Raw genomic sequence first — 13513 nt, forward strand, 5'->3', positions numbered from 1 at the left:
ACATCTCAAGGGTACAGTGGACAAGAAACATATGGACAACTGTTGTCCCCATCTTGGTGAAAATGTTTCTTCTCTGTTCAAGTAAGGAACTGCTGACATTTTACTGGGACCAAGTCAAATTTCAATCAATTACATTTTAAAAAGAGTGTTCATTAAACATTTTTATAGAAGGTGTTTTAAAATGCCTTATTTACTATCTTAAAATATATGGGAATTTCACAAATTAATACCCTCAAGCCTAGGACCAGATATTAAAATGAGCATTTAGGTCATGAAAGTCACTCAGTTGTGTCTGGCTGTTTGTGACTCCATGGACTATACAATCCATGGAAATCTCCAGTCCAGAAAACTGGAGCAGGTAGCCTTTCCCTTCTTCAGGGATCTTCCCAATCCAGGGATCAAACCCAGGTCTCCACACTGCAGGCAGATTCTTTACCAGCTGAGCCACAAGAGAAGCCCAAGAATGCTGGAGTATTTTTCTCCAGTGGATCTTCCTGACCCAGGAATTGAACCAGTGTCTCCCGCATTGCAGATGGATTCTTTTACCAACTGAGCTATCAGGGAAGCCCGAGTATTCAGGTATGACAATATTAACATTATCCAAAGAAAGGAGCCAGTAGAGGAATCATACCTAAAATATACCCAACTTTTACAGTGTGTTCAGATAATTACTTCAGAAACAGATGTATTTATTGCCTTGAATTTTCAGGTTTACTTTACTCCCTTTATTGTCACTGCTGTTGTGACAAATACTACAAAAACCCCAGAAATTTACAGTTCTGGAGCTCAGGAGTCCAAAAGGATTCTTCCAGGACCAAAATTAAGAGCAGAGCTAGGGACTTCCCTGGTGGTCCAGTGGATAAGATATCCAGCTCCCAATGCAGGGGATCTGGGTTTGATCCCTGATCAGGGAAGTAGATCCCATGTGTTGCAAAGAAGACCCGGTGTGGCCAAAAAAAAAAAAAAAAAAAAAGTGTTTAAGAAAAAGAGAGAGCCGAGCTAGTTTGTTCAGGGGAGAATCCATTCTTTGTCTGGAATTATCCAGGTTTTAGTGGCTGCCCACATTTCTCAGTTTGTGACTATATCACTCCAATCTCTGTACAACCATTACTTTGCTTTCTCCTCTTCTGTGGTTTAATCTTCCTCTGTATCCCTCTTAGGACACTTGCAATTACATTTAGGGAACACCAAAATACAGGATAATCTCCTCATCTCAAGATCCTTAGTCATATCTGCAACGTTCCTTCTGCTACATAAAATAACATTCATAGGTTCTAGAGATTAGGTCCTAGAAATCTTTGGGATCATTATTTAGTCTACCAGAGTCCCTAATATCTTTTCCTTTCACTGCTGCTGCTGCTGCTGCTGCTAAGTCGCTTCAGTTATGTCTGACTCTGTGCAACCCCATAGACGGCAACCCATCAGGCTCCCCCGTCCCTGGGATTCTCAAGGCAAGAACACTGGAGTGGGTTGCCATTTCCTTCTCCAATGCATGAAAGTGAAGGGTGAAAGTGAAGTCGCTCAGTCACGTCCGACTCTTAGCGACCCCATGGACTGCAGCCTACCAGGCTCCTCCGTCCATGGGATTTTCCAGGCAAGAGTACTGGAGTGGGGTTTTCCTTTCACTAAGGGACTTCAAAATATAACTGTTGCAACATCTGTGCTTTAAAAAAAATCTCTAAATAAAATTTATTTAAACTCTTAATGTCATCCATTAAATGTTCTTTATACAATCTTTTTAGCAGTCCCCATTTGGATCCAGAATTATCAGCATCTTTCTGCAGATGATGTTGCTTTTTATTTTCACTCAAACCATGGCCATTTGACCTATCTTCCCTCGACTTCCTTCCATGTCCAAACTTCTCTCACTTTTGATTCTATCCACATTTACTTTCCCTGGTACTTCAATCTATTTAGCATTTGTTATTCTTTTTTCCTTTTGTCTCTCTCTTTTTCTTTTTGTTTCAATCTTTTGTATCAATTTTCTTAATTTAAAAACTCTTCATCTCTCCTAGAAAAATTTTCTTTTGACTCTAGTATCCTTACTACTGTTATTAATATCTTCTCTATTTATCTTTTAGCCTCTAAACATCTCAAAAGAATACTCTATAATCACTGCTCCTGTCTTGCTGCCTCTCACTTATTCTTCAACTATTTGCCTTTATTTTCACTAATTTACATAGACGAAAAAACCCAATTATCTTTTCTTAGTTCTTATCCTACTTAATCTCTGTGAGAAATCTGACATTTCTGATCATTAACCTCTTCTTGAAAATATAGTATTGGTTTTTCTGAAAATGGAATTGCAAGTAATATTCTACACTGTTGAATAAACTTCTCATTCTTTTTCCACTGCGTCCTCGCTCATTCATTCACGTGTTGAAAATCTGCCATATGCTAAAGATGAATGGTGACACTCTTTGAGGTGTTCACAATAATTTTATTTGTTAGCTCCTCTCTTGGTCTTCACATTAAAATTAGGGTCTCCCATTTTGGTCTCACATACTCTTCCTTAATTTTGCTAACATTTCTTTACAGATGCTTCTTTACATTTCATTAATTCAATAAACCTTTATTATGTACCAGGTGTTGGGCATTTTCTGTGAATGGTGAGCAACAAGATATATTTCCTGTCCTCAGAGAGTTTAAGTCTAGAGTAAAAGATAAGTATTAATAAAATAATCTCAAAAAACCTTTGAAAAGTGTCGTATAGGAAAATGAATTAGTACCGATGACACATAAGGGGAAACTGTGTGAAGAGGTCAGGTGGGATCAGAATCACCAAAGGCTTTGCCAGGGAGAGAATTTTGCCAGCTATACTCTGAAGAACGAGAATGGGTTGGCTAAACATGACATGTCCTAGGTATAGTGATAAACATGTGAAAAGGCCATGTGGTGAGAATAAGATTTGTTCAAAGAGCTGAAAAGCTCTCAGGGCTGCTATGGTTGGAATCAGAGATGGGTGGCAGGGTGAAGCATGGCATAAGATAAAGCAGAATTGGCAGTGAGGGTCACTCCTAAATGATTCAGTTTTAATAATGATGGTTTTAGTCAGCTTGGGTGGCCAAGACAAAATACTGAGTGGCTTGAACAACAAAAATCAATTTTCTAACAGTTCTAGAAGCTGGAAGTCTATGATCAGGGTACAGCGTCATCTGCTTCTTGCGAAGGCTCTTTCTGGCTTGCAGATAGCTGCCTTCTCACTTTGTCTTTACATGATGGGGGACAGTGGAGTCAGGATGGTGGAGTTAGGGGGAAGGGGGAAGAGACAGAGAGAGCAAGCATGTGAACTCTTCCTCTTTTTTTAAGGTCACAGTCCTACTGGATTAGAGCTCCACCCTTATGACCTCATTTAACCCTAATGACCTCCAAAAGACCCTATATCCAGATATAACCATATCGTGGGCTAGAGTTTCAACGTATGAATTTTGGGGGAAACTCAATTCAATCTATAATTAAGACCATCAGAAAGTCACTTAATGAGCTACAGCAGTGAAATGACTTGATCACATTTGATAACTCTAGATGGGGGGCATCGAACAGACAGAAGAGAGGCAAAAGTCGACAGGGGGACAGACAGTAAGGAAGTCTTTTATTCAGACTTAGCTTACTGCAGTGCTATTGCAAGGGTGAGTAATTCAAGAATAGTAGTATAGGAAATAAAACTGAGAAGTATAGCCATTCATTTGAAATGAGAGAAAAGTTTAAAGAGGTACCAGGGATGGTGTTTAGGTTTCTATATTGCTCAACTGAAATGGGTGAAGAAGCCATTCAAAGATATGAAGATGCTGCTGCTACTGCTGCTAAGTCACTTCAATTGTGTCCGACTCTGTGCGACCCCATAGACAGCAGCCCACCAGGCTCCTCCATCCATGGGATTTTCCAGGCAAGAGTACTGGAGTGGGGTGCCATTGCCTTCTCTGGATGAAGATGCTAGAAGAGGTCTAAGAGTAGGGGAAAGATCAGTGTGGTACATGGTACATTTCAAATATTTCTGAGATATTAAATATTAATATTTAGTAAGCTCCAGGATTTGGTGATGGACAGGGAAGCCTGATGTGCTGCAGTCCATGAGGCAGCAAAGAGTCGGACACGACTGAGTGACTGAACTGAACTGAACACTTTTCAATGGTATTTTGTCAGAGTAATTAAAACTAAATACTGAAACAAGGACCCTCTAACTACCAATGCCTTAACACAATACATAAGTTTCTTATTTACATCATAGCTTGATGTGGTACTCCTTGGAGCCCAGAGATACTCTTTCAAGCAGTAACTCAGGGATCTAAGTTTCTTCCTTCTTGAGGTACTGTTTCTGTGATTACTGTGGAAAAGAAAGAGAATATGAATGAGTGCACAGATGGTCTGATGGTTAGGCCTGGAAGTGGCATAGGTAACTTTTGTCCCATAACTGACCCAGGATGCAGTCATATGTACTAACTAAATTCAAGTGAAAGTGAAAGTCTCTCAGTCGTGTTGACTCTTTGTGACCCCATGGACTATACAGTCCGTGGAATTCTCCAGGCCAGAATACTGGAGCAGGTAGCCTTTCCACTCTCCAGGGGATCTAATACAGGGATTGAACCCAGGTCTCCCACATTGCAGGCAGATTCTTTACCAGCTGAGCCACCAGGGAAGCCCAAGAATACTGGAGTAGGTAGCCTATTCCATCTGCAGGGGATCTTCCTGACCCAGGAATTGAACCCGGGTCTCCTGCATTGCAGATGGGTTCTTTACCATCTGAGTTATCAGAGAAGCCAACCAACTTCAAGGGAGACTAGAAAATATGGTCTTGTTATGGACCAAGAAAGAAGACATTGTATTAGTGAGCATCTCTGCCACATTTACTATGTGCTAGTCACTTTGTGTTTTGACTCATTGAATCCTTACATCAGACTTATAAGGTAGATATTATATTTTCATTTCCATATAACAGATCAACCCCCCCCCCCCAAAAAAAAAAAAAAGTTTAGAGACCTTGAGTAACTTGCCAAGGGTCACATAATCAATAAGGGTAAACCTAGAATTTGAATTCAGATGAACTGGCTCCACATGCATTTTTACCAGTGGGTAACACTGCCTCTTAAAGTTAAGATCCAGTACATGGTAGCATGTATAGGTCTAAAGTTCAAGAAGAAAGTTTTCCTGGAAATAATAAATTTGGGAGTCATTGATGTAACTCAGGATTTCCTAACCTCAGCAGTATTGACATTCTTTGTTGTGGGGGACTATACTGTGCATACAGGTTGCATAGCAGAATCCTTGGTTTATACTCACTTAATGCCAGTAGCATTCTTCCCTCAGGTGTGACAACCAAAAATGCCTGCAGACATTGCTTGTGTCCCCAAGGGAGACAGAATTGCCCCTAGTTGAGAATTATAGTTATAAATGGAGCCATGAATATGGATGAAATTATTCAAAGTAAAAAGTGAAAAGAGATAAGAAGTTCTAGTTCTGAGTGTCAATGAACTCCAAAATGTAATGACTGAAAAGAAAGATGGGGCAAAAAAGGAGACTGTAAAGGAATGAAGATATTAAGAAGAGGTGGCAAGAATACATAGAACTATACACAAAAGATCTTCATTACCCAGATAACCACCATGGTGTGATCACTCACCTAGAGCCAGACATCTTGGAATGTGAAGTCAAGTGGGCCTTAGAAAGCATAACTACGAACAAAGACAGTGGAGGTGATGGAATTCTACTTGAGCTATTTCAAATCCTAAAAGATGGTGCTACACTCAATATGCCAGCAAATTTGGAAAACTCAGCAGTGGCCACAGGACTAGAAAAGGTCTCTTTTCATTCCAATCCCAAAGAAAGGCAATGCTAAAGACTGTTCAAACTACTGTACAATTGCACTCATCTCACACGCCACCAAAGTAATGCTCAAAATTCTCCAAGCTAGGCTTCAATAGTATGTGAACCATAAGCTTCCAGATGTTCAAGCTGGATTTAGAAAAGGCAGAGGAACCAGAGATCAAATTGACAACATCCTCTGGATCATCGGAAAAGCAAGAGAGTTCCAGAAAAACATCTATTTCTGCTTTATTGACTATGCCAAAGCCTTTGACTGTGTGGATCACAACAAACTATGGAAAATTCTTCAAGAGATGGGAATACCAGACCACCTGACCCGCCTCCTGAGGAATCTGTATTCAGGTCAAGAAGCAACAGTTAAAACTGGACATGGAACAACAGACTGGTTCCAAATTGGGAAAGGAGTATGTCAAGGCTGTATATTGTCACCTTGCTTATTTAACTTACATGCAGAGTACATCATGAGAAATGCTGGGCTGAATGAAGCACAAGCTGGAATCAAGATTGCTGAGAGAAATATCAATAATCTCAGATATGCAAATGACACCACTCTTATAGCAGAAAGCAAAGATGAATTAAAGAACATCTTGATGAAAGTGAAAGAGAGTGAAAAACTTGGCTTAGAACTCAACATTCAGAAAACTCAGATCATGGCATCTGATCTCACCACTTCAAGGCAAATAGATGGGGAAACAATGGAAACAGCGAGAGACTATTTTTGGGGGCTCCAAAATCACTGCAGATGTTGACTGCAGACATGAAATTAAAAGACACTTGGTCCTTGGAAGAAAAGCTATGACCAACCTAGACAGCATACTAAAAAGCAGAGGCATAACTTCGCCAACAAAGGTCCGTTTAGTCAAGGCTATGGTTTTCTATTAGTCATGTATGGATGTGAGAATTGGACTATAAAGAAAGCTGAGCACCGAAGAATTGATGCTTTTGAACTGTGGTGTTGGAGAAGACTCTTGAGAGTCCCTTGGACTGCAAGGAGATCCAACCAGTCCATCCTAAAGGAAATCAGTCCTGAATATTCATTAGAAGGACTGATGTTGAAGCTGAAACTCCAATACTTTGGCCACCTGATGTGAAGAAACGAGTCGAAAAGACCTGTTGCTAGGAAAGATTCAAGGCAGGAGGAGAAGGGGACAATAGAGGATGAGATGGTTGGATGGCATCACTGACTCTATGGACATGAGTTTGAGTAAGCTCTGGGAGTTGATGATGGACAGGGAAGCCTGGCATGCTGCAGTCCATGGGGTCGCAAAGAGTCGGACATGACTGAGTGACTGAACTGAAAGGAATGACCAGACAGGAGGAAACTCAAATTTAAGTGAAAGTCTTGCTCAGTCGTTTCTGACTCTTTGTGATCCCATAGACTATACAGTCCATGGAATTCTCCAGGCCAGAATACTAGAGTGGGTAGCCTTTCCCTTCTGCAGGGGATCTTCCCAACCTAGAGATCTAACCAGGTCTCCCACATTGCAGGAGGATTCTTCACCAGCTGAGCCACAGGGAAGCCCAAGAATAGTGGAGTAGGTAGCCTATCCCTTCTGCAGGTGATATTCCTGACCCAGGAATCGAACCGGGGTCTCCTCCATTGCAGGCAAATTCTTTACCAACTAAGGAGCAATAAGAGGTTAATAGTGTTAAATGCTGCTGAAAGATTTAATAAGACAAAGATTGAACAGTGTTCACTAAATGTAACATGAAAGTCATTGATTACCTTAGCAATAGCCATTTCTGTTGATTTATAGGATAGAACCCAGAACCCAGATTTGAGTGAACTGCAGAGCAGAAAGTGGATGTAAGAAAATGGACACACACAATATTTTGAAAGGAAGAAGCTATAGCTTCTGCTAGTAGTAGTGGGTGTAGGATCACAGAAGGAACTTTTCTTTTCTTTCTTTCTTTTTTTTTTTAACATGGTAAAGATCTGAGAAGGTTTAAAAGTTGATGGATGGTCCCAGTTCTATAACTCAACATGAGATAAAGGATAATCAATAGTGTAGTATTCCTAAGAAAGCACAGGTGGAATGCCTGGCTCTGGGTTGGGGTGGTAAAAGCTTCTCTGTTGTAACAGAAGAGATGGTGCCTATATAATGCACTTTCCTGTAAACACATAACATTGTGTATTTCTAACCAAGAATTCAATATTTTTCTCACAAAATTGAAACTGTTTCTGTATTGTTCACTTTATTATTAATCATATTGCTGTTTTCCTCAATTATACCATGAAACCTTATATTCTCTTTCTCATTCTCTTCCCCAAATCTATTTCGTTACCAATTATTGATTCTGCCTTGGTAATGTGCCCTTTACTAGAGTTCACCTTTTATTTCCACTGCCAGTAAATGAGTATTTTTATTACTAGTTCAAATTTCACTTCCTTCTTGAAGCTTTCCTTATTTCTCTCAATTTTTTAGTGTTTCACAGTGTTAAAAGAAAAACAGAAGCACTGTCACAATAAAAAATTTTACCTGTGTTATTAATCATTTTCATGAGTGTCCTGTTACTCAGAACATTTCATTCTTTACAATTCTAAGTGGGGCCTTCCCCTCTCTTCTCTTAAAAGAAACTGTGTTTCAAATAATTACTTGCTCTTACACATCTGCAGAGAAGGCGATGGCACCCCACTCCAGTACTCTTGCCTGGAAAATCCCATGGACGGAGGAGCCTGGTAGGCTGCAGTCCATGGGGTCGCGAAGAGTCGGACACGACTGAGCGACTTTACTTTCACTTTTTACTTTCGTGCATTGGAGAAGGAAATGGCAGCCCACTCCAGTGTTCTTGCCTGGAGAATCCCAGGGACGGGGGAGCCTGGTGGGCTGCCGTCTATGGGGTTGCACAGGGTCGGACACGACTGAAGTGACTTAGCAGCAACACATCTGACTTACCTACAGCCCATATGCCACAGCACTTCAATTATCAAATGCGGATTCACCACTTTCATCAAATCAGCCTTGTAGATGGTCTGACGTTTAGAAACACCATAAATTTGGGAAGGGGGTTACCAAATTTCCTCTAAATTCTAGGTCACCCTACTCTTATGGAGGACTTCAGTAGAACTGGGTTTTCAGAACACGTGCAGACTAGTATTGCCCAGATTCAAGCGAACGCTTTAGACCAGCAGCTTTACCTGAAGCAACTGGCGGAGAGAAAAGTAAGATGACGGACTTTGATTAACATCCACTTGAACTTGCTTTGATGCAAGTTCTTCAGTTTTCTATATAAAGTTTTGGCTGCTCACTCCTCCCCGGGTCTTCAAACTCTTGAGTAGTTCATTTTGCCTCTGTTCCTTCCAGACTTCACCGAATCGAGTGAAATATGTAGTTTCTACTACAAGGTCGAGGAGCTGATAGTGTATGGTTTGGAATCATCACCTAATCCTTTCCCTTCTTTCGGTTATATTTGCCCACTACGAGGAACTCTTCAGTTTCTGTGGTAAAATCGGTCCAGACGGGGCGATGAGAGCGAGCGAGTGCTGACTGACATCCCTCCCACATATACACCTTTAGGCCCTGCGGCAGCGTTGCCCGTCTGCAGTCACCTGGCGCACCTGGCCCTCCCCATAGGCCACGCCCTCGGGTTCTCCCTGCGCAGCGAAACCGGAGTGAAGCCCAGCTCTTCTCAGAGTTCCCGGGTGGCCGCCCCACGCCACGCCCCAGTCGTGAACCACCTCCAGCCCCCTCGCGCCCTGGCTCCACCCCCTCCAGCTCCCCAACGTCTCCGGCGTCAGGCCCGAGCCTGCGCCTGCGCCTGCGCCCTGGGGCCGAAGTCGGGGCGCGCGGCCGCTGGAACGCGGAGAGCGGCGGGCGGTGCAGCCAATGGGAGGCGGCGCTGGCTAGCGGCTGGGAGGCGGGGCCTACGCGGGTGTTAGGTTAGCGCGAGGCGTGACCTAGTTGACAGGCTCTGAGGTGCTGCTGTGGTGGCGGCCGTGGGGCTGAGGCGGGTGGGAACTGGAGCCGAGCGCGGGCTGAGGGAGGAGGGCGGCGACTGGAGAGCGGCGAGCGGCGAGCGGCGCAGGACCCAGAGCCTCTTTCACTTTTTCCCTCCCGAGTGCCCCCTCCCCACCCTCCCACTCCACACACACCCTGTTTGCCCGTGAGCCTGGGGAACTTGCAGCTTAAAGCCAGCCACCCCCACGGCAACATGTACCCCAGCAACAAGAAGAAAAAGGTGTGGAGAGAGGAGAAAGGTAACCCGGCCGTCGAGTCCTGGGGGGTCGGGCGGCGGGGTGGGGTGGGGGCGGGGGTCAGGGGTCTGTGTGTGCCTCGGCGCGCTCCGCCCGGCTTCTGCCTCTCGTCCGCCCAGCCGGTGCCGCCTTCCCGCAGGTCCGTGTGTGTACACGCGCGCACGCCGGCGTGCACGCGCCGCCCCCGGGCACCTGCGGCTCGCGCACGTGTGGGCGCACGCCCCTCTCCGCCTCCCGCTGCGCCCGGTCACCTTCGCCGGGACGCCGGCGCGGACCTCTGCGCGGCGGCCCCTGGGCTCCGCCGGGCTCCCCCAAGCCCCCCGCCCTGTGCCCGGACCCCAGCCGGCACTCTGGGATTCCCCGCCTCGGTGTCCCGCGGACACGTGCCCGCCGGCCGACGGCCGGACTGCAGCTGCTGATGCTGCCCCGCTCCCGCGGAGCCTCAGCCGGTCACCCGTCGCCTCGCTCCCTTGTGCTCCGCTGGCCGGGCGTCCCCGCCTCTGGGTATTCAGTCAGGGCCTTTCCTCCTGCGCCCGCCGCAGTGTGACTTTTGGAACCTGGATCTCCGGGGAATCCTAAAGCGAGCGTGTCTGGTCCGCGAGGCTAGGTGTCTTTGGAGAAGTCCGAATGGGTTTTTCTCCGCAGTGCTTTTCCTCTATTCCGTCACGGTCTGAAGTTGCTCCGAGTAAGACTGTGAGACTAAAGTCACTCAGTGAATGAGCCCACCCCTGAGTTTTGTGTAGATCCAAGCTTGCCCACCTCAGCTAGGTTGACGGCGGCATTGAGGTCGATAAGACATTGAAATGTGCGACTCAACTATCTTTTCTCCCCTTCTCCTTGCTTCTCTTTGGCATCAGTTAGGCAATATTCCAAGAGTCTCTGCAGTTTTTTCTTTCTTTTTTAAAAATTAGCTAATTATACAGAAATGTAGTAAAAAGTACTTGCAGTGGTACTGCTAAGATATATACTAAACTTAGTATATCGAATGACAGAACTGCAAATCTCTCCTAAGTACCTTACCTTCTTTATAGAGCAAGGATAAAAGAGTGACTAGAGTGAAAGTTGATTTCCTTGATGATAGATGTTTAAAACCTGTGGATTGTTATTGCAGCTCCTGGTCTTTATAAATAAGGCCAAGCAGCAGATGAAAGAAAGGGAATGAATGTGGAAAAAGAATCCTTTAATATAAGGCTTACTTCAAACAGTGCATGAATAAAGGGATTAATAGGGATTCTTTTTTCCACATTAACTACTGGCAAGAATTGACATAGCATAACTGAAGGACCCAATTAAAAGGGTCTTTAAATATTGACAGACTAGGTTGTGTACCATTTAATTATATTTTAATGATTATGGACATATATAGAACTGAATTTTGGTGTTGCAAAACAAATGCTGTTGATATATAAAGTAGTGTAAAATAATTTTGCTTTGTTTTCCCAGTAGAAGTTATTTGAATTTCAACAATTTACCTTATAAGCTTTGAAAAATCTTTTATGCCCATTTTTATTGATAATCTTGAAATATTAGGTTGGGTATTACTGATAATAATGAAGGCAGAATAGTGAAAGACATGGAGATTGTTTTCAATAGCTGAATAATTAATGAAATTATAGCAATTACTGAAGAACTATCTTTATTCCATAATAATGTTCCTAAAGTCACAATGTTATAATAGTCCTTCATTTAACATCTACACTGTTAGACTGTGATAAACAAGCATTTTAGAAACTTTAATGTCTTGATTTTTTTCTTCTCTTACTTGTAGTAATAGGAGAAAATATTACCAAATTAATATATCCTAACAGAGAAGCAAATACACGGTTAAAGAAGGCATTTAACAAAGTAAATTTTTCTCTTGTCCAAAACTAACCTATTTTTGCATGAAGTTGAATGTTAAAAGAGAAAGTTATTATGGCCTTGAACACGTTTTAGTGTGTCAGTGTCTTAATTAGGATATCTATTTTTGGAATATGTAGTATATATAATATTTTAAATCAACTATATTTCAATAAAATTTCTGTCTATCTTATGTTGTACCATCAAGAAGGAGATAAGGACTTCCAGGATCGTAGTATTAAGGATGGAACACATTACCTTCTTCTGAATTGCACTGAAGAGGGTATTATCGTATTTTTGTAGCTATTATTTAAATCTAAAGGAAGGCTTACCTACCTCATTGAAATGTCAAGGCATTCTATAAACACATTTTAACTCAGTATATCATATAGTAAGTATAACTGCAAAGCTGAAACATCCCTTAAGGAAAAGTTTTGTGTAAAACTGAAGAGACTGTATATATGACTGTCGCCTCCAGTATGTGTCATTGTTTAAATAAGTAAGGAATTCTCAAGTCCACATAAGTTAAATAAATGATGTTGATCTAATAGTTTGCGCCCCCTAATTCAAAAGCACTCCATGTGTGCTATCATTTTAAGTACTGAAAGCTAAATTATCTCAATGTTTTATCTTGTTGTCTTATTTCGTGTCCGTAGTTGAGTTTTTAAGTAAATGGAATGACAGAGGTCAGGTTGCTTTCCCATATATACTCTGATACTAAAAAGTACAAGTTGCTTGTGTAATATTTTTGATCCTGATTGTTGATATTGCAGTATTTCCATATTAGTGATCTGAGCTTTTATGGTTGTGCTTTGGTAAACACCAGTCATCACTTTTATTCCTCTGTGATTATTTCATATTTACTGTTTCCTTCAAGCTTCTTTTTTCACCAAGACCCCAACCTCCTATACTAAACAGATGACATTCTCTTGGTTTTTTTTTTTTTTTTTTGGGCTGCAATTGGTCTTTGTTCCTGTGCTCATGCTTTCTTTAGTTGCAGCGTAGGGGCTACTTTTGGTTGCTGTGAGCAGGCTTCTCAATGCGGAGGCTTCTCTTGTTGTGGAGCACGGGCTCTGGGGGTGCGGGCTTAGTAATTGTGGCACACAGGGTTAGTTGCTCTGTGGCATGTGGAATCCTCCTGGGCCAGGGATTGAATCCATATCCCCTGCATTGGCAGGCAGATAACTATCCGCTGTACCAGCAGAGAAGTCTGACATTGCCTTTTTTATTCATGGAGAAAATACATGTCATGAACACATGAACAGCCCTAACATCATTCTCCATAGTCTCTTTCTTTCTTTACATGTCCGTTGTTTTCCGCTTTCTTCCTTTTTTTTAGAGGAAACACTTTTTTTCTTGGTTTCTAAGGTTAACCCATCTGCTTGTGCTCTTTGTATCATCTGTATTCTTTGAGATCTTGTATTGTCATTTATGCTCATTTGGGTATGTTTAGTTTCTCAGTGTCTTTGGGTTCCTCTTCTCAGCCTTTAACAATTAAAGTCTTTTCTACCGTAAGGTAGCTTTCCTTCCATAGGGTTCCCCTTGGAGTTGCTATTCTCACTTTGCTCAGTCCCTCATCTCCTGGATCTCAGTTATGCTTTAAGGAAACTAATGTTTCTAAAGTCATTCAGTAATAACAATGATGGTGGTACTGGTATA

At 42.6% G+C, this 13513-nt stretch overlaps 1 protein-coding gene across 2 annotated transcripts in view; it reads left to right on the forward strand.

Moving 5' to 3' along the window:
• Positions 1 to 9705: 9705 nt before the first annotated feature.
• MACROD2 (mono-ADP ribosylhydrolase 2) overlaps positions 9706 to 13513 on the forward strand; it is a 2314515-nt gene continuing 2310707 nt past the window's right edge. Inside the window, exon 1 of one of the 2 annotated variants that reach the window (XM_070800713.1) lies at positions 9706 to 10018. In XM_070800713.1, coding sequence (XP_070656814.1) covers positions 9973 to 10018 — 46 coding nt within the window. In that variant the 5' untranslated portion in view covers positions 9706 to 9972. The remainder of the gene's footprint in view (positions 10019 to 13513) is intronic. The other variant, XM_070800712.1, reaches the window with a different exon arrangement.

The sequence above is a fragment of the Bos indicus genome, chromosome 13 (genome assembly GCF_029378745.1).
Source record: "Bos indicus isolate NIAB-ARS_2022 breed Sahiwal x Tharparkar chromosome 13, NIAB-ARS_B.indTharparkar_mat_pri_1.0, whole genome shotgun sequence".
In the NCBI taxonomy this organism is placed as follows: domain Eukaryota; kingdom Metazoa; phylum Chordata; class Mammalia; order Artiodactyla; family Bovidae; genus Bos; species Bos indicus.